This window comes from Eimeria necatrix, genomic scaffold (assembly GCF_000499385.1).
Source record: "Eimeria necatrix Houghton genomic scaffold, Enh_scaff12, whole genome shotgun sequence".
Classification (NCBI taxonomy): domain Eukaryota; phylum Apicomplexa; class Conoidasida; order Eucoccidiorida; family Eimeriidae; genus Eimeria; species Eimeria necatrix.
Window position 1 is genome coordinate 101,456 of NW_013654875.1, and position 17,833 is coordinate 119,288.

General features: G+C 47.1%; 3 protein-coding genes across 3 annotated transcripts; all 3 read right to left on the reverse strand.

Annotated features, from left to right (window-relative positions):
• Window positions 1-2: 2 nt before the first annotated feature.
• Window positions 3-2,739, reverse strand: ENH_00010140 (hydroxymethyldihydropterin pyrophosphokinase-dihydropteroate synthase, putative; the record flags this gene model as incomplete). The annotated part of the gene is made up of 6 exons (XM_013584089.1): window positions 3-104; window positions 258-450; window positions 547-684; window positions 948-1,030; window positions 1,150-1,266; window positions 1,450-2,739. The coding sequence occupies 6 exons, from the start codon at window positions 2,737-2,739 to the stop codon at window positions 3-5; spliced, it is 1,923 nt and encodes a 640-aa protein (XP_013439543.1).
• A 7,077-nt stretch (window positions 2,740-9,816) lies between these two features.
• Window positions 9,817-10,953, reverse strand: ENH_00010150 (SAG family member; the record flags this gene model as incomplete). The annotated part of the gene is made up of 4 exons (XM_013584090.1): window positions 9,817-9,925; window positions 10,098-10,298; window positions 10,530-10,627; window positions 10,753-10,953. The coding sequence occupies 4 exons, from the start codon at window positions 10,951-10,953 to the stop codon at window positions 9,817-9,819; spliced, it is 609 nt and encodes a 202-aa protein (XP_013439544.1).
• A 4,001-nt stretch (window positions 10,954-14,954) lies between these two features.
• ENH_00010160 (SAG family member) lies at window positions 14,955-16,510 on the reverse strand (the record flags this gene model as incomplete). The annotated part of the gene is made up of 5 exons (XM_013584091.1): window positions 14,955-15,063; window positions 15,236-15,436; window positions 15,664-15,761; window positions 15,882-16,102; window positions 16,327-16,510. 5 exons carry the CDS (start codon window positions 16,508-16,510, stop codon window positions 14,955-14,957), a joined length of 813 nt encoding a protein of 270 aa, XP_013439545.1.
• Window positions 16,511-17,833: the final 1,323 nt, after the last annotated feature.

Consider the following 17,833-nt stretch of genomic DNA (forward strand, 5'->3'; position numbering starts at 1 on the left):
GACTAGGTACTTTCCGTAGGAAACATCGCCTTAAAGTCGGCTAGGGCGTCCGTCTTTGAATTTTTCGTCAGCTCATTCATGACCGAGTAGAATACGGCTGTTCGCTGCATAACGCAAGATTGCGCAGCATGTCTCTCGCAGCGGCATATTTATAGAGCAAGCGCTGGCACAGCTACGAAGTCACGTGCTTTCCACTCTGGCTGCGAAACTCCCCTAAGTGTCCGCCTTGCGAAAGCTTGCCCGTGTGTACTGCATACCTTTACATCGTGTACTCTGAGGATATCGACGCAGTTGTCCTTTGCAGCCCAACATGCTACAGCTAATCCCGCGACGTCACGGTTAGACATAGTTGCTTCTGTCAGTTTTCCTTCACCATCATTTGCCTTGTTTCCCGGTGACTCCTGTTTTGCATGATTGTCCGGCATAGCTGCTATGGCCGATTCAATGAACCTGGAACTCTCCACTGACAGACAAAAGACCTGTTACTGTTACACTAGCTAAGCTAGGCTGCGTAGCCACGTGGAGCTCAAACACGATAAATCCTACCTTTTCCGGGAATGACCAACAAGCATCGGCAGACCGCTGGGCAGTTTAGTTCGAAGATCTCGAAGTCTGCGGAGTATCTCAAAGGAGTGATCGGCAGTCTTTGCAAAGCCCAAACCCACGTCCAGAACCAGACGCCATCTAAGAGGGACATAATACAGTTTGTTTTCTATTTGCTGCGGTTAATTTCAGCTCGGTGCAGCAGGATAATCTCTGTTTACGTAATAAGTGCCCCAAATATTTCTGCTGTAGCGAGATAGGTGTACTGCTTTGAGATAACAACGTAGTGTAGCTTAAAAGATAACACTGTAGTGTAGCTTTAAAGTGACGCTGGAGTATGTATATGCAGTGCGCGCTTCTGTACCCATCACCTTGAGTGCAGGTGCACTCAGTGAAAGTCTTACCGCGGCAGTCCCATTTTAATTAGCGTCTCAGTCTTATCAGTCAAGTACTTCGCCACCTCAGCAATAACATCGTCGTACACTGCCTATGCGCCAAACAGGAAAACGTTCTACAGGCGGCTGTACTTTGTTAGCGCCATGCACGTTGTGCAGCATGCACTTACTACCGCTAGTATCAGCTTAGTGCTTCAGTGTACAAACGCACCAGACTGTCCATAGACTGCGGAGTACCACGTGAGTGCATCAGAACAAGCGGGAAGCCTCTGGATGCGGCAAACATGAGAAGGTCTGGGTCCACCTCGCCTGCGCTCACGTCGTTGATCTGCATGCGGCAACAACTTCTAGAACGACCTGGGTCAGCCACCCAGAGACTACTATCGTTCAAGGGCTGTCCTTTGCGACTTAGTGCTGTTGATAACTAATTCTACTGCTAAAGGAAAATGCCGCGCTGCTACAGCTGGCTCTCACAACGGCCGTGGATGTGCACTTCAGCCGTGGGACTGACTAGGTCAGCACCGGCCGCTGTCGCGGCCTCCGCCACGGGCCTTCGCCTTGTGTCAACTGAGATAATAACATCTTTTTCCATCTCTCTCCTCAATGCCTCGACCACTGGCACCACGCGCTGTATTTCAGAGTGTACCGACACTTGCTCTTGCACGAAAGGGTTTGTTGCCTCTCCCCCCACATCAACGATGTCAGCGCCGTCGTCCCTCATTCGCCGAGCATGCCTTAATGCAGCCTCCACATTGTCGTAGTACTTTTGGCCGTCACTGAAGGAGTCGGGAGTAACATTGAGGACCCCCATCAATCTGGGTGAGCGTCGCTCCCGCAAAAGAAAACGCTTGAGGGAAAGGAGGGGCCCAGCAAACGCAGGCAAGTTTGGATCCTGCTGATCACAGTTGTCCCCAAGCCCATATCTTGTCAGCACTTCTTCAATCCATCTAAGTGTGTCTGAAACTGCAGATTCTGTACCCCCCTTTACTGTCCATAACTGGCGGTTATTGACTGCGAAACACCTGCGGGGAATCGCAAGGTTGCCGTCAAGGGTGTAGGGCGATTTGGGGTTGAGCTTTACAGCTGCATCAGAAGTTTCTGCTGAACTTGATACGGAATGCCGCAACGCCTCCTCTCTGCGTCGCAAGTTCTTCAAAATCAAACTTTTAACTGTTTCCTTCTCCGTGGGATGCACCAAATCTGGCTTGATGTCGCACAGTGGGAAGAGGATGAAATTCCGCTGGGCCAGTCGAGGATGAGGCAGCGTCAGGTTGTCGGTATTTACCTGCATGCTGTCTGAATCTAAATTTTCAAATAGCAGAAGGTCCAGGTCCAATGCTCTGCGCAATCTGCCGGCTGTGGCCGACCGGTCTCTACCATGGTTTGCCTCTATGCGCTGCAAAGTTTCCAAGATTACTTGGGGGTCACTTGTATCTGTTTCGACGCGCACCACTGCGTTCAGATGAAGCGGAATCGACATGTCGTGTTCATCTCGGCTCCGATGATCCACGTCATAGCCAGGAAGCGATTCGTACAAGCAGGAACAGGCGTCAAGGGAGCCGATTTCTCTCCGAATGCTTGAAAGAGCGCTTTCTAGTATACTAAGCCGCCTTTCACCACCCAAATTCGTCCCCATGGAGATATAGGCCACTGGGCGTTTGGGTCGTGCGGAGTCGCCGGAGGACGCAGTAGTCACGCCACGTACAAACCGGCGTACGCTGTAGCTGCGGCCATTTACAAATGAAAAACACCTTTTGTAAAAGCATTGAAGCGACGTGCAGGAATTGGCTAAATGAAACATTCTGGCTGCGTGAACACAAAATACTTCATACCACCAGAGTCTGGTTGAGGTTGTGGTGTGCGCACGCAGAATCCCATACAAACGAAAATCTCATTGATATTTTAAAAATAAATCTGTTCAACAAATCACAGAACTCATTCGAAGCAGGAGTTCCTGATTCAATGTGGAACCTTGCAGGGCTACAGGAACGCACTGTGAGAAGAGGCTTTGCATTCGCATGCATATATGACCATGTCTTGAATTTTCCCACCGTTTGAGCTGGTATATCACAATAAAATTACACAATGATAAAGGATATCCTGTGTGCATCTACTGTAGTGATTTAATTCGGACGTATTGGATCAGTCGTCATGACAGACTGCACCTTACACGTCTCGATCCAATAGACACAGTGCTCGGGAGAGTGGACCAGCTCCGCCACATTGCCTGCAAAGCTTGACCTTCAATTTCATCATTAGTCTATGCTTCTTCTTATACATAAACATAATATTTTTAATGATATTCTTTTTCGCCTGGTCGCATCTTCATCGCGCTCTCGACGTTCCACCCATTTACAAGCCTAGAGCGTTCCGCCACTCACTGTCGCGGAAGGCTGAACACGCGCTGCATTCTTATCAATCCAGTAGAAACTAGCCCAAGAAATCAATTGGACACTAATTATGTAGTTGGTGGTGACCAGTTTACGTGCCAGGAATCCCGAAAGACGAATCTGGAGTGTCCGCACACTTGAATTAGCATGTTTCATCCATTTCGTTATGCTGGCTTAGATTGCATCCCAAAAGGATTTTCTGTAATGATTCACAACGCATGTGTATTTGTTGTCGCGTAGTTGCTGGCAGAATCTTTTAATCTGGGTTGACCGAAGTATTTGCCATGATTGAGGAATCTAACCGAACAAGTTTCCATTTAGCTAAGCATTTCTCCCGCAAGTTGTGCCAGCTTCGCCTCGTAAGTTAGACATGTAATGAGATAAGGATCTCTGCTGCATTATTTTAGTGCGTTGTTCCGAAGCTGCGGAACTGCTGTACGAGTGGAGGTTACCTCGTTTTGAGCATGAACTGTTGGCCCAGACTATACTGTCGAAGAGCCCATTTCAACGAGACATTTTTCTTGTAGAGAACCAAGGAACAGCAGACGCTGGGCTGAAGCCATTAGAAAAAAAAGGCCAAGGAACAGAGTGCTCTGCAGATGAATGTTAGTATCATTTGAAGTAAATCTCTTTCCATAGCGCGAGCATCCTCACGAAAACACGACTTAGAGGTCAATAATAGATGAATTATCCTGGAACGAACTGGAAGAGCATTTTCTAACGCATTGCCGCCCTTACGACTGCTAGACCTACACAAAAGTTCAGCTGCAAACGCCGTAGGTAACATCACAAGCAGAACGTAAGGATCCTGTAAGGCAAAGGAACAACACCCCTTTTGATTCCTCCACAGCAACGCAGTGCTGCGGGAAACAACAAATTTGCTCACTAGTGACGACGATGGCCGTTCCGAAGACTACCATGTTCGTACCACACACCTTGTTAAAACATGGAAAAAAATTTGACCGGCCCTCCAATGCATACACAAGCAACGACATCGCGACGAATAAAGCCCACATGGACAGAACATCAAAAATCGTCCAGTGGGGCAGCAGAGTTTGCCCTGGTCAGGAGTCCCGCAACTATAACCTAACAAGGTGGTGGATAAAATTATAAACAAGGATACCTCCCTTGAACAGACAAAAACGAGTTCGCCTAGTCAATAACGCTTGTACTTCTGACAAATCAAACGTGGCGTAAGACTATAGTCCATCAACATGCATTCCTGCATGTACTATATCCAGACAAACCCTGGCAAAACTGTGCAAATAAGAAGCTAGCTGTCAGTCTTCAGTTTTATCGCCTTCAAATCGTATGCCTGAAACAGTGTTTAGCGTAATGAAACAGACAACAAGTAGATGTTGAGGTCGCTTGGCTGCGGCGTTCCTGATGTTTGCACTGCTCGGACAGCCCCATTTGTTGCGCTGACACTATTTTGTCAGCGTCAACTCAGTACAAGCAATGCGAGAGAGAAAATTATGGCAGCAATGCTGGGCACCGCAGTGGTTGCAGAGCCAGCTTGTCGGTTCAAGAGGGCGGTGTAAAGTTCAGTTCTGCAAACAGCAAAGAGTTTCCACCAGAAGTGTGCTGTGTGCTGTGTCTCGATTCTATTTCTCATGAGCTTTTGTTCTCCAGCTCTCTTAGAAAATAACGTAGTGGGTGCACGCGAGCAGCAGTAAGTGCGGCCTGTTCCCGCCATGTGTCGCAAAACGCTTACGTGAAAGGCTTGTCATCCGCAGTAAGTGACGGTGTAAACTGACAAAACAATACATTGGAGCCCGCTTTGCAGTTGGTGGTAACGGCACAGGAGGCTTTTCTGCTATCTTTCCACATCACGTATGCAACATTGCTGGCCGCAACAGAATTGAATGGAGGCTTTGTAACATCGAAAGTGCCAGTAGCCGGATCAAAACTGTCCCTGCGCATAGATAAATCATTCGTCAGAGGACGATTGAAAGCAAGCAGCCAGAGAGAAAACACAAGCTATGGAACCGCTGAAATATACAGCACCTGGCGTCTTTGTTATCTGCGGTGCTAAGGAATAAGCAAAGCGGAATCGCTTCAACAACAGCTGTGAAAACTCCACGCAAACACATAAAAATACTGTCAGGGGTACTTAAATTCACGAACGCGTGAGACGATACACATGAAAAAATGCAAGAATTGGTGAAACGGACTTCTGCATGAAACTCAGTCCGGCAGCAAAGTGACCCTGGATCAAAGATGCGCAGTCGAATGCTGTGGAATGCTCAAATGGAATAACCAATCCGTGATACTGCAGCAACACCAACACAACAGCATCAAGCAGTAGAACGTGCTGACAAGAGGCCAGATCAACCCTACACTTCCATCACATCTCGTGCAAATAGGAAACGATTCTAAAGCAGCGCAACCAAAAAGCTACTGTGCTCTTCTTGTCTGCTTCAGTGGGCCGTCGCAAGTCACACTTTGTTTCCATTAGCCGATGATCCCGATGCACAAGTGGCTGCGTCTGTCCCCGCAAGTGCTTTTGCTATTTCTATGGCAGTTGTTGGTGTTTCACTTCCTGCTTCGCCGTTAGCAGAGCTGTCAGAAACTGCACTTGGGCTTGATGCTCCAAAATCTGCTGGCTCAAGGGCTTCTACCATCTCACCATTAAGGTTTAGCATACGTAAAATGTTCATGGTGGGTAGGCAAACTGAGTAAAAATACATGGCAGGCTTGTCATAATGGCGACGAAATTCTATAGTAATGCGCTGATTTAATTAGCTATAATTGTATCTAATTGTATCCATTTGCCCAGCCATTTGTTCTCGGAGAAACAGGCAGACTCGTTGCGAAGTGCCACATTTACGAAAGCTGACCAAGCCCTCGGAGGTGGCACACTGAAACTAAACGGAGGGAAGATATAGAACAAAAATACCCAAAGACGTTTGCACAACAAGCTTCGTGGGACTAGCTCAGGACCACACTTGCCGCCCCTCTCTCAAATTCACCTATAGTTGCATCTTTAGCTTCAATCGCTTCTGCTTCTCGAGAAAAAGCAACCGTTGCTCCCAGGCTACTTTGGTTGGGGCTGCTAGTTGGAGAGGGACGCGGCTGTGCAGCTGAAAATTGCGGTGCAGTTGCCCCCGCAAACAGAGCAGCGCATAAGGCAAACCTGATGAAATGGGACATGTTGAGAAGCACTTCAAATGAAAAGACGGAATAAATAGGAGAGCAGACCGACTTCATAGAATGCGAAGGATGGAAAACACGAGGTGGGAACGTCGGGTGGAAATGGTTATCTAGTGATATGGCAGACCATCGGTGCAAAAGTCTTTGCCTTTCTAATAAAGCGGAGCAGAAATCACAGTTCCAATTTTTAAACAATTATTCATGCTGGACTGCGCTATATTTAGCTGATCCATGGGGCTATTTGTCACTACAGAAAGGTGCGCCACTGGCCCCCAGGTCGCGGAATCGCCACAGGTGCAGCAGCAAGATCGAGTGAACGCATGTCTGCTGTGAAGTTGGTGAAATTTTGAAAAAAACGAGCAGGTAATAAGTGCCTAGGAGAGGCCTTGTTGAAAGGTTGGCGTGCAGTGTAAGTTGAGTTAACCGCATCAGGCCACGTCCGATTCAGGGCCACGGGAAGCAGAGATGCAGAGGTGAGCCGCAATATCACCCAATAAGCGGACATAGGCTTTGTAATTCTGCAAAATTTGTTGCTTGAGGACCTTCGTCTCACCGGATAATGCTCGTAAAGTAGATGTGCTAAGTAAAGACACGATGTGGGTGTTTGCACACGTGACGGACCATTATTGTTTTCCGTTTCGATCACCTCCTACGACTCAAATAACAACTAAACATCTTCCACGGTTGAAAAAACTGGCATTCGTCAAAAGTATAACATTTTTCACGGTCAACAGTGGGCAAGGCTGGGCACATTTTACTGCCTCCTTGAGAGTTATCGCATAGCCTCGGCGGTCGATACACCAAAACAGACCCAGATGTTTCATCTCCGCTATCCTTGGGTTATGCTCGGAAGCCGATCATTAGAAGATATTCTTTAGCTTGTTTTCTATGTTAAGCGTTCGATAAAACCCTAACACGGCATCGTTTTCGCCGAAGTTGAGGCGAGATCCTGTGTACAGGGAAGCTGATGGTGAAAACTGGCAGGGAGCCCTGAACTTCATCTGAATCGAAAACTGCAATAGACTCCTTAGTTCGACTTAGATATTGGTCTGTTGCTGCTTCGTCTAGATGCAGAATATAGGAGAGGCTCTCTGGACCAGTCTTTCTTCCAGCTCCCAGAGGGGTTCCTCACGAGTGCTTTTACAAAGTTTTGTAAGAAACTGCCGAATCATTTCCTGGACAAGAACTTCAGCCAGATCGCGATGAGCAAATGAAGCGTCATGGGGTGATGAGCCTTCGCTTAGATTTTTAACTCACGCTGTGCTCAGAGAAACTACTGCACACAATAAAAGAAAAGGAGGAAAGCCGGAAAGCGGAAGAGGCCGCCATGCTGTAGGATGGATAACACTATATTTTCCGATATTTGTAGTTGTTTTACCCCACGAGGGAAAGAACAGTGATCTTGAGAAGTAAAAGAATTGCAACGAATCTGTTGACTGCATTTAGTTGCTTATTCCAGGTTGCCAATTCATGTAGGCAAAACTCATATACTTTCTCCCATGATCAGCTGCTTTGTCTAAAATATTGCATAAGCAGCCATTTTTTATGGCACGGAGAATGCAAGCAGTGCCCGCCTTGCAGAGAACACTTTAGATAGGTGTAAGGAATTTGATGGAAAATGCCATGTGCGCAGCGGTTTCCAAAGATGTCGGGTATTGCAAAAATATTTGAGGAAAGTGCTTGGATCTGCCACACACGATAGAGCGGCAGCCAGAATTTGAAGATGAAAGATACAGTGGACGGTAAAAAATCTGCCATATGAATTAAATACTCCTAGAGGTGAAAGTGCTCCAACAATAAGCAGTCATTCAATCACAACTTTTGCATTGCCTATGCTCCTTCAGTGCCATCTCAGTCAGATTTTCCCAGAAGAAAGTGCGCTACAATTGCATGCAACTATCTGTAGTGCTTCTTCGCGCAGACTGTCATATGAAAATGCGGTGCAGTTCCTTCTTTGCAGAAATATTGTGGAGTCCACAATTGTGCCCAATTACATCTTCCGGTGGTTAATGAAGAGCCGAAAGAAGGGCAGCGCTGGCCTTCATGCAAGCATAGCGAAAAGAGCCGTAAAGGCCACTGTAGAACGAGACGCCAGTCAAAAGCAAATTCAACCTTAATCACGTAGGTAGTGAGAAGAAGTGAGCACGCTTGGGCGTGTAAGTGAAGGCTGTAGAAACGTAGAGCGCCATAGGCTTTAAAGCTACGCGATCTGCCGTTGAGGACCCCCCCTACAGAAAAACACGTGAAGGAAGTTCAGTTTTGCTTCAGAGCGAACGAAGGGAAACGCTGAAATCATGCTGCAATAAGTAAAAGTATATTCTCATCTAGCTTTTCGCACAAGTGCGGGTTGAGGTTCCCTCGGCCATTAGCCAACCCTTGCCATCCAGTGAATGTTTCAAAATTAGTGCAAGAACAACGAGCTAGGACCCATTTAGCTGCTACACGTCTGCTTTCAAATTGTCTTGAGGCTGATGTTTCGTGACTGTCAGCAGCATCGTAATGAAGAATGCGGAATGCAAGGCATGGGGTGTCCCAGACAGAGCCAGCAAGGACTGATATCAACGGGACTGCAACGTAAAACTTACAGGGAGGAGCAGCGCAACAGATGAGTACCTTAGGCAACTGTTGCGCAGCAACTCACAGCGTGGGCCATGACAAGTACGTCCAAGTTCTTTGAAAGCATTTCATCGCCTCTTAGCGTTTCCCCGTTATAGTGAACCGTGTGTTAACAAGAAGAGGCTGTTAGTGCCTGGGATAGGGATACTGATGTTCAGGTGGTACAACTGTTAGCGGCAATACCAGCATACAAAGAGGCCCGCCACGACTACACCATTCTGGGCCACGTCCAAGCAAAAGTTGCGTTGCACGCAGAACAGCTAGGCTTAGTATGCCACTGTTTTATTTCACCATAGGAGGGGTTTGACTTCACATGTGTGCTGCAGGCCAAATTCATTGTTCATAGCCTCATTTGGGCGTTTCCTACAGGCCTGCGTGGAAAACGCTTGTTGCGTCTTGAGGGAACGAATACAAAAAGAAAGTGATGTACGCGTGTTACGCGTATTCGAAGCAAAAAGTGGGACAACAAGGTTCAGAAAACGAAAATTGGAGTCTTGGCATGACGCCAATTATCCTTAGATAATATAGGAAAAGAGGAAAGCTTTAGAAGAGAAGTAAAAGTAGGAAAATGGCAAGTTTCGCTGCGAATCCAGACCCAAAGGCCTTATTTGTTACACGTTTGAAGCGCCACGCCGGAAAAGGCGTCGTCCCGAAGGGATCCCCACCTGTGGCATCTCTTCTGCTGCGCCCTTCCCGCTGTTACCACATGCTTGCCAAAATTAACTCAACGAAAGGAAGGCAACGCAGAAAAATGCTGTGGCAATGCTGGTAAGTTCAATGGACGATGAACCCGCCTGCCGCTGCAAGAGAGCCTCATACAGTTCAGTCCTGCAGTCAACAGCATGCATCATCGGCCACTGAAGGCTAGGATGTTTCATGCAGAGCCACTGTGCCATCCTGCCTTCTGCTCTTGCATACTTGTCTGGCGTTTCGTTGAAAGTGAACGTCTGCAGTATGCAAAAATGTAGCAATGTGTATCGGTGGGAGGAAGCGAACTCACGTGAAAGGCTTGTCTTTCGATGTGATTGACTCTACAAAACGGCAATACAGAACGTTGTGACCGGCCTGGCAGTTTTTCGTGACGGCACAGGACGCTGTCTTGCTTTTGCTCCACATGATGTTGGCAACATTGCTGGCCGATAAATTATCAAAGGGGGCACTGCTTGTGTCATATGTGCCAGTCGCTGGATCGAAGTTTGACCTGAATAAACACCACATATTTGGTTACGGTCATAACAAGTTAAAAACGATGATGAGAAAATATGATGTGTGGATATTTCCGTGATTTTCGAGTTGTGACCTCGATCCTAGAAAACAAGAGAAACGCCGTCTTACAAACAGAGCTCCTGCACTCTCTAGACGGGTGTGCGAAGGACACAAGCTTGCAAGCTGAGTTCAAACAAGCAAACTGCAGACGGGGAAAGAGACGGACTCTTGTATATGGCTCAGTCCTGCGGCAAAGTGGCCCTGGATCAGCGATCCACAGTCAAAGGTTGTGGAGTATTCAAAAGGAATCACAAGCCCAGTATACTGCAATAAAACGGAAACACACGATCAGATACCACTCATATACACAGGCGAATAGGTTTATGCTCTTGTTATGTAATCAGTTTCAGACATATCCTGTCTAGTGAAGCCCGCATAGAAACCCATACCGTTTTTGCGTTCGCCGTAGCTCCTGCTTCACACTTATCCGCACTGGTCCCCGCCAGTTCTTTTGCAATCTCAAGTGCAGTCTTTGATTTTGTATCCACCGCTTCCTCTTCTTCTTCTTCTTCTTCACTAGGCGTTTTTGTCTCTGGTTCGAGTGCCTCTAACGCATGGTCACGAAGGTTAAGCACCCTCAGCATGTTCATGGTGGGCAGACAAGCTGAAGCGGCCCAGAAATGACACGCAAAATCAAGCAACCTGTGAAAAGATTCCTGAATCAGACCTTCGAAGGTTACTTAAGAGATTATCCTCAGAGTTTCGCGGGCCCAAATAAAGTTTTACACCAGCGGGAAAAGTTGCGGAGAAGGTGTTGTAAAGTCCAAATACACGGGAAAATATATTAGCACCATGAAAAGGTCAACATGCCGAAAAGTACATGAATAAAGACACTGGGATGTCTAGTACCGTCTAGCAGTTCCCAAGCAGGTCACCTATAGTTGCGTCCTCGGCCTCTATAGCCGTTGTAGCAGCTTGAATCAAGGCACTCCCTGTATCAATGACGTCATAATGGGGATTAGTGTTGGCAGAGCGAGTGATGACTGCAGCTGAGAAGTTGGTTGGGGCTGCTCCAGCGAGCAGGCCAATATAGCACGTTAAGAGACCGGGCCGATACATGGTGGGCAGCAAATGAAGCAGATGAGAAAGAACTACGAGCAAAGTCAGCAGAATGAGTAGGAGAAATGAGGGCAGAGAGCGACTTGCCAGTGAAGGAAATTAGGACCCAATGGGATGAGCTGTGTGTTACACAGCGGGGACAGCATCCACCCTTGTTTTTGTCGTATCGGCAGTTCCGCTCCTCCAAGCATAAGCACTGTGGCTGCCCTTCCGCTGACCAGAAAACTTCTAACATGTACTTTAAGATTTAGGTGCTGAATTTCAACTTCCTTTTGATGCCCGTAAGCTGGCTTGTCGATTGCGTGGAAACCAGTCGGCACGCATGCCACACCGTGGCAACACCGACGTAGTTAGCTGTCAAATTAAAATGAAATAATTGATTATACTGCATCAGGCCACTTTTGATAAGGAATTCAGTGTAAGGAACGCAGAGATGAGCCACATTCCCAGCAGTATGCAGAGAGAGGTTTTGTAAGTGTACGAACCTCGCAGCTTGAGCACACAAGGTAAAGGGGGCAGAGATACGTCATATTCCCACCCAGAGATAGGTTTTCAAATTCTGCAGAGCTTGTAGTTTGAGGGCCATTTTCAACCAGATAATGATCTCAGACTGGATCTGCATACTGAAGACACAATGTGAACGTTCGAATCCGTGAAGGACCATTACTGGCCTCCGCTTCAGTTGCTTCCTTGAACTGGCATCACAACTAAACAGCCCCCATGGTTAAAAAGTGGCACTCATCAAAATTGTTGCGTTTTTCATGATCAACGGCCAGCGAGGCTGGGTACACTTTCGTGCCTCCTTTGGAGGTACCGCAGAGCATTGCCGATCGATACATCGACACAGCATGATTCATCTCCACCGTCCTTTAGGTAGGTACGCTGCGAAGCCCATCTTTACTAGCTGTAAATCTTTGTTTAAAATTAAAAAACCTATCTTTGCGTATTGGGTGGGAATGCAGCTCATCTCTGCTTCCCTTATCCTGCTCGCTCAATGGGATGTGGCCTTCTTCATATACGTTTTCACTTCACCTTGCTTTCTGTACTCAATCCTTGACAAAGCCCCAGCACGACATCATTCTTGAAGCCGGAATGCGGCCCTGTGTACAGTGCTGAGAACTAACAAACAACCACTAGCTTCGTATGAATGGAAAACCGAAGTAGATTCCTTAGTTCGACTCAGATAGTGATCTGCTACTGCTTTGTCTAGGTGCAGATTAGAGGAGAGTCTTTCTGGAGCAGTCTTTCTTCCATGGCCCATAGCGAGTACCTAACAAGTATTTTTATTGGGAAATTTTACAAAAAAATACCGTGAAACGTATTCTTAGAGAAGTGCTCCAGTCAGATCGCGGTGGGCAATTGCAGTGTCATGGGATGGCGAGCCTTTGCCTAAACTTTCAACTCACGCTGCGCCAGCAGAAACTACTGTTTCTCTTGACTGCATTTCATTGTGTGTTTCAGGTTGCCAATCCATGTAGGCAAAACAAAGCTACTTTCACGCATGATCAGCTGCTCTATCTGCAGTGTTGCATCGCCAGCCATTTAATTTGATGGTACACAGAATACAAGCAATGCTCGCCTTGCAGAGAGCACTTTAGCTAGGTGTTAGGAGTTTGATGGGAAATGCTATCTGCACAGTGGCTCCCAAAAATACCGGGCGTTCAAAACACATTTGGGGACCGCGTTTAGGTGTGCAACACGAGAGAGAGCTACGCCCAGCATTTGAAGAGGAAAGATACAGTGGAATCATTCAATCACAACTTCTGTGCCCTTCCAGTCGGATTTCCCCAGAAGAAAGTGCGCTACAATTGCATGCAACAGGCTGGCCATAGTGTTTCTTTGCATAGATCTTCACATGAAAGTGCGGTGCAGTTTTTTCTGTGCCGATGTATTATGGAGTCCAAAATCGTGCCCCATTAAACCTTTCGGCCGGTTAACGTAGAGCCAAACGAAAGTCGGCACTGGCCTTCACGCAAAGCATAACGGAAAGAGCCGTAAAGGCCGTGGTAGAGCCATGGGCTATTCAAAAGTAGATTCAAATACACCTTAATTACTTAGGTTACTTAGGTAGTGAGAAGAAGTGAGCACGCTTGGGCGTGTAAGTGAAAGCTGTAGAAACCTAGAGCGCCATAGGCTTTAAAGCTACGCGATCTGCCGTTGAGGACCCCCCCCTACAGAAAAACACGTGAAGGAAGTTTAGTTTCGCTTTAGAGCGAATGAAGGGAAACACTGAAATCGTGTTGCAGTAAGTAAAAGTATCTTCTCACCTAGCTTTTCGCATAAGTGCGGGTTGAGGTTCCCTCGGCCATTACCCAACCCTTGCCATCCAGTGAGTGTTTCAAAATTAATGCAAGAACAACGAGCTAGGACCCACTTAGCTGCTACCCGTCTGCTTTCAAATTGTCTTGAGGCTGATGTTTCGTGACTATCAGCAGCATCGTAATGAAGAACGCGGAATGCAAGGCATGGGGTGTCCCAGACAGAGCCAGCAAGGACTGTTATCAACGGGACTGCAACATAACACTTACAGGGAGAAGCAGCGCAACAGATGCATACATTCGACGGTTGTCGCGCAGCAATTCACAGCGTGGGTCATGACACGTGCGTGGAAGCCGTTTGAAAACATTTCACTGTCTCCTAGCTTTCCTCCATCACAATCGACCGTATATTAACAAGCTGTTGTCGCCGCAGATAGAGGCACGCTTGTCCAGATGGTATAGCTGGCATCGGCGATACCAGCATAGAAAAAGGCTCCCCACGGCTACACCAATGTGAGATGTGCCCAAGCACAATTTGCACCAGACGACTTTTAGGTGGCTTAGAGCGTTGGTGAGTCAATACTTGTGAGCTGCATATATTCGTAAAACTTTCGGCCGCAGAAGAATTACAGAGGGCGAGAGCAGTGTCACTTGGGACTTTCCCAACTTTGGCGCGATTAGTTTGGGAATTAACCTGCCTTGACTAGTTTAATTGTCAGCAAAGCGATCATCAGGGCCTCTGAAGAAGTCCGCTGCCCACGGCTTGGAGACCTATATATACATATATGTTTCTGTGCGAATTCGCAAAACAGCTAGGTTTGGGGTGCCAGAGTTGTGAATATCCACAGTAGTCCAACTTTATGTGCGTGCTGCAGGCCTAATTCACTGTTCATCGCTTCATTTGGGTGTTTCTCACAAGCCTGCGTGGAAAATCTTTGTTGCGCTTTGAGGAAAAGGATTGCTGAAGGAAAAATTGATGCACGTGTATTACGCGCATTCGAAGTAAAAGGTAGAACAATAGGGTTCAAAGAATGGAAGTTGGAGGCTTGGCATGACGCTAATTCTCCTTAGATAATACATGCGCAGAGGCAGAATTTAGAACGGAAGCAAACCCAGGAATATGACAAATCTCGCTGCGAATCGAGACCTAAAGACCTTCTTCGGCACACTTTTGAACTACCGTGCCGGTGAAGGCATCGTCACAGTGAAAGGATTCCGACCTCCTGCATCTCGTCTGCTGGGTACTTCCTGCCGTTGCCATATGCTTGACAAAATTAACTCAACAAGAGCAAGGCGGCGCAGAAAAATGTTATGGCAATGCTGGGAAGTGCAATGGATGATGAACCCGCCTGCCGCTGCAAGAGAGCCTCATACAGTTCAGTCCTGCAGTCAGCAGCATGCATCATCGGCCACTGGAGGTCACGAAATTTCATGTCGAGCCTTTGTGCCTTCCTGCATTCTGTTCTTGCATACCTGTCTGGTTCTTTGGTCAAAACAAATGTCGGCAATCTGCAAAAGTGTAGCAACGCGTATCGGTGGGAAGAAGCGAACTCACGTGAAAGGCTTGTCTTTCGATGTGATTGGCTCTACAAAACGGCAATACAGAACGTTGTGACCGGCCTTGCAGTTTTTCGTGACGGCACAAGACGCCTTTGTGCTTTTGCTCCACATGATGTTGGCAACATTGCTGGCCGATAAATTATCAAATGGGGCTTTCCCAGTGTCATACGTGCCTGTAGCCGGGTCGAAGTTTGATCTGGGTAAGCGACGCATATGGCAAATAAGACGTGGAAAGGGATGGCCAAAAAATGAAAAGAAGAGTTTTCCGTGATTTTGGTGCTGTGTCCGCGATACTAGAAGACAAAAGAAAAGTCATGCTTCGAGCAATACACGTCAATTCTCCACACGATTGCGGGATGGACACAAACTTGCAACCTGAATTGAAACGAGCAAACTACATAACAAAAAAGGAAAGAGACAGACTCTTGTATATGGCTCAGTCCTGTGGAAAAGTGACCCTGGATCAGCGATCCACAGTCAAAGGTTGCGGAGAATTCGAAAGAAATCACAAGCCCAGTGTGCTGCGGTAAAACGACACCACACGATCAGATAGTACCTATGCATACGCACAAATAAGACTATGGGTTTCTAATCATTGCCGGACATATCTCGTCTTCTGCAACTGACATAGAAAGCCATACTGTTTTTGCATCCGCTGTCGCCCCCTTCTCACAGGTCTCCGCAGCGGTCCCTGCTAGTAGTTTTGCGATATCAGCAGCTGTATTTGATTTTGTAAGCTCCTCTTGATCTTCTTCTCCTTCTCCTTCTTCTACACTTGCTCCTCCTGTCTCTGGTTCGAGGGCCTTTAACGCCTGATCACGAAGGTTAAGCACCCTCAGCATATTCATGGTGGGCAGACAAGCTGAAGCGGCCCACAAATGACACACCAAATCGAGCAAATTGTGAACAAATTCGCTAATCATATCTAGACAGATTACTTAGGAGATGACCACCAGACCTGTGCTGGCCCAAGTGAAGCTATACACGAGAGGGAAAAGCTGCAGAGAAGGCATGGTAAAGTAAAGTCTAAATATACAGGCAAATATGCAGGCACCTTAGAAACGCCTATTCTCCCGTGCAGGTCACCTGCAGTTACGTCCTCGGCATCTATAGCCGTTGTAGCAGCTTGAATCAAGGCACTCCCTGTATCCATGATGTCATAATGGGGATTAGTGTTGGCAGAGCGAGTGATGACTGCAGCTGAGAAGTTGCCTGTGGCTGCTCCAGCGAGCAGGCCAATGTAGCAAGTTAACACACCGGGCCGATACATGGCGGGCACCAAATGAAGCAAATGATTATGAACTGCGAAAAAAGCCGGCATAATGCGTAGCAGAAATGAGGGCAGAGAGCGAGTTGCCAATGAACGAAATTAGGACCCAGTGGGATGAGCTGTGTGTTACACAGAGGGGACAGGGCTCCCCCTAGCTTTTATCTGACTGCCAGTTCTGCTCGTTGAAGCATAAGCACCGTGACTGCCCTTCTGCTAAGCATAAAATTCCTTGCATGTACTTACTTTAAGATTCTTCTGATAAATTAGAACTTCGTGGTGATGCTCTTAAGCTGCCTTCTCGATTGCGAGGATACCAGTCGGAATGCCTCTAGTCACAGTGTAGGAACATCGACCTAGTTAGCTCTCCAAATGAAATGAAATAGCCGACTAAAATGGATAAGGCAGCAAGTCCAATAGAGAACTCAGGGTAAGAGAAGCAGAGATGAGCCTTATTCTCAGCCAATATGCAGAGATAGGATTTGTAATTAAACGAAATTTGTAGCTTGAGGCCGCACAGGCAGAGCCACGTCCCCAGCCAATGTGCAGAAATAGGTTCTGTAGTTGCGCAAAATTTGTAGCATAAGTTCTGCAGTCAACGAGATAATGCTCTTAGAGTGGATCTCTACAGTATAGACACAATGTGATCGTTTCGCACATGTGATGGACCATTACTGGTTTCGGTTTCAGTACAACTCACATCACAACCTAACACCTGCTGCGGCTGAAAACTTGGAGTTCTTCAAAATTATTTGTTTTTCATGATCAATTTCAAGCGAAGCTGGAGACATTTTCTTGCTTGCTTACGAGTTGCCGTAGAGCATTGGCGGTCGATACAGCAAAACAGTTCAGTCACACAAGCTTCGTCTGCAAGGTCCTTCGGGAAGGTGCGCTGGCAAGCCCATCTATGCTAGCTACAAATTCTGTAGAATTACAAAACGTATCGCTGCATATTGGGCAGGAGTCTGGCTCATCTATACTCCCGTTAACCTGCTCCCTCAACCCGACGTGGCCTTGTCTATATACTTATTCCGTTCTGCTAAATCTTCGACAAAACCCTAACACGAGGTCATTTTTGCCGAAGGTGGAACGCTAAGTGCAGCGCAGGTGATGCTGATAACTAGCAAATACCCCTAAACTGGATGTGAATGCAAAACCGAAATATATTCGAGAGTTGAACAGCGTTGTTGATCTGCTGCTGCTAGGTGCAGCTTAGAGGAGAGGACTTTTGGAGCGAGTTTTCTTCCAGGGCCCATAGTGGCTCCTTCCGAGTGCTTTTATTGAGAAGCTTTGCAAGAAACAGGGAAATCTTTTCTTGCACAAGAA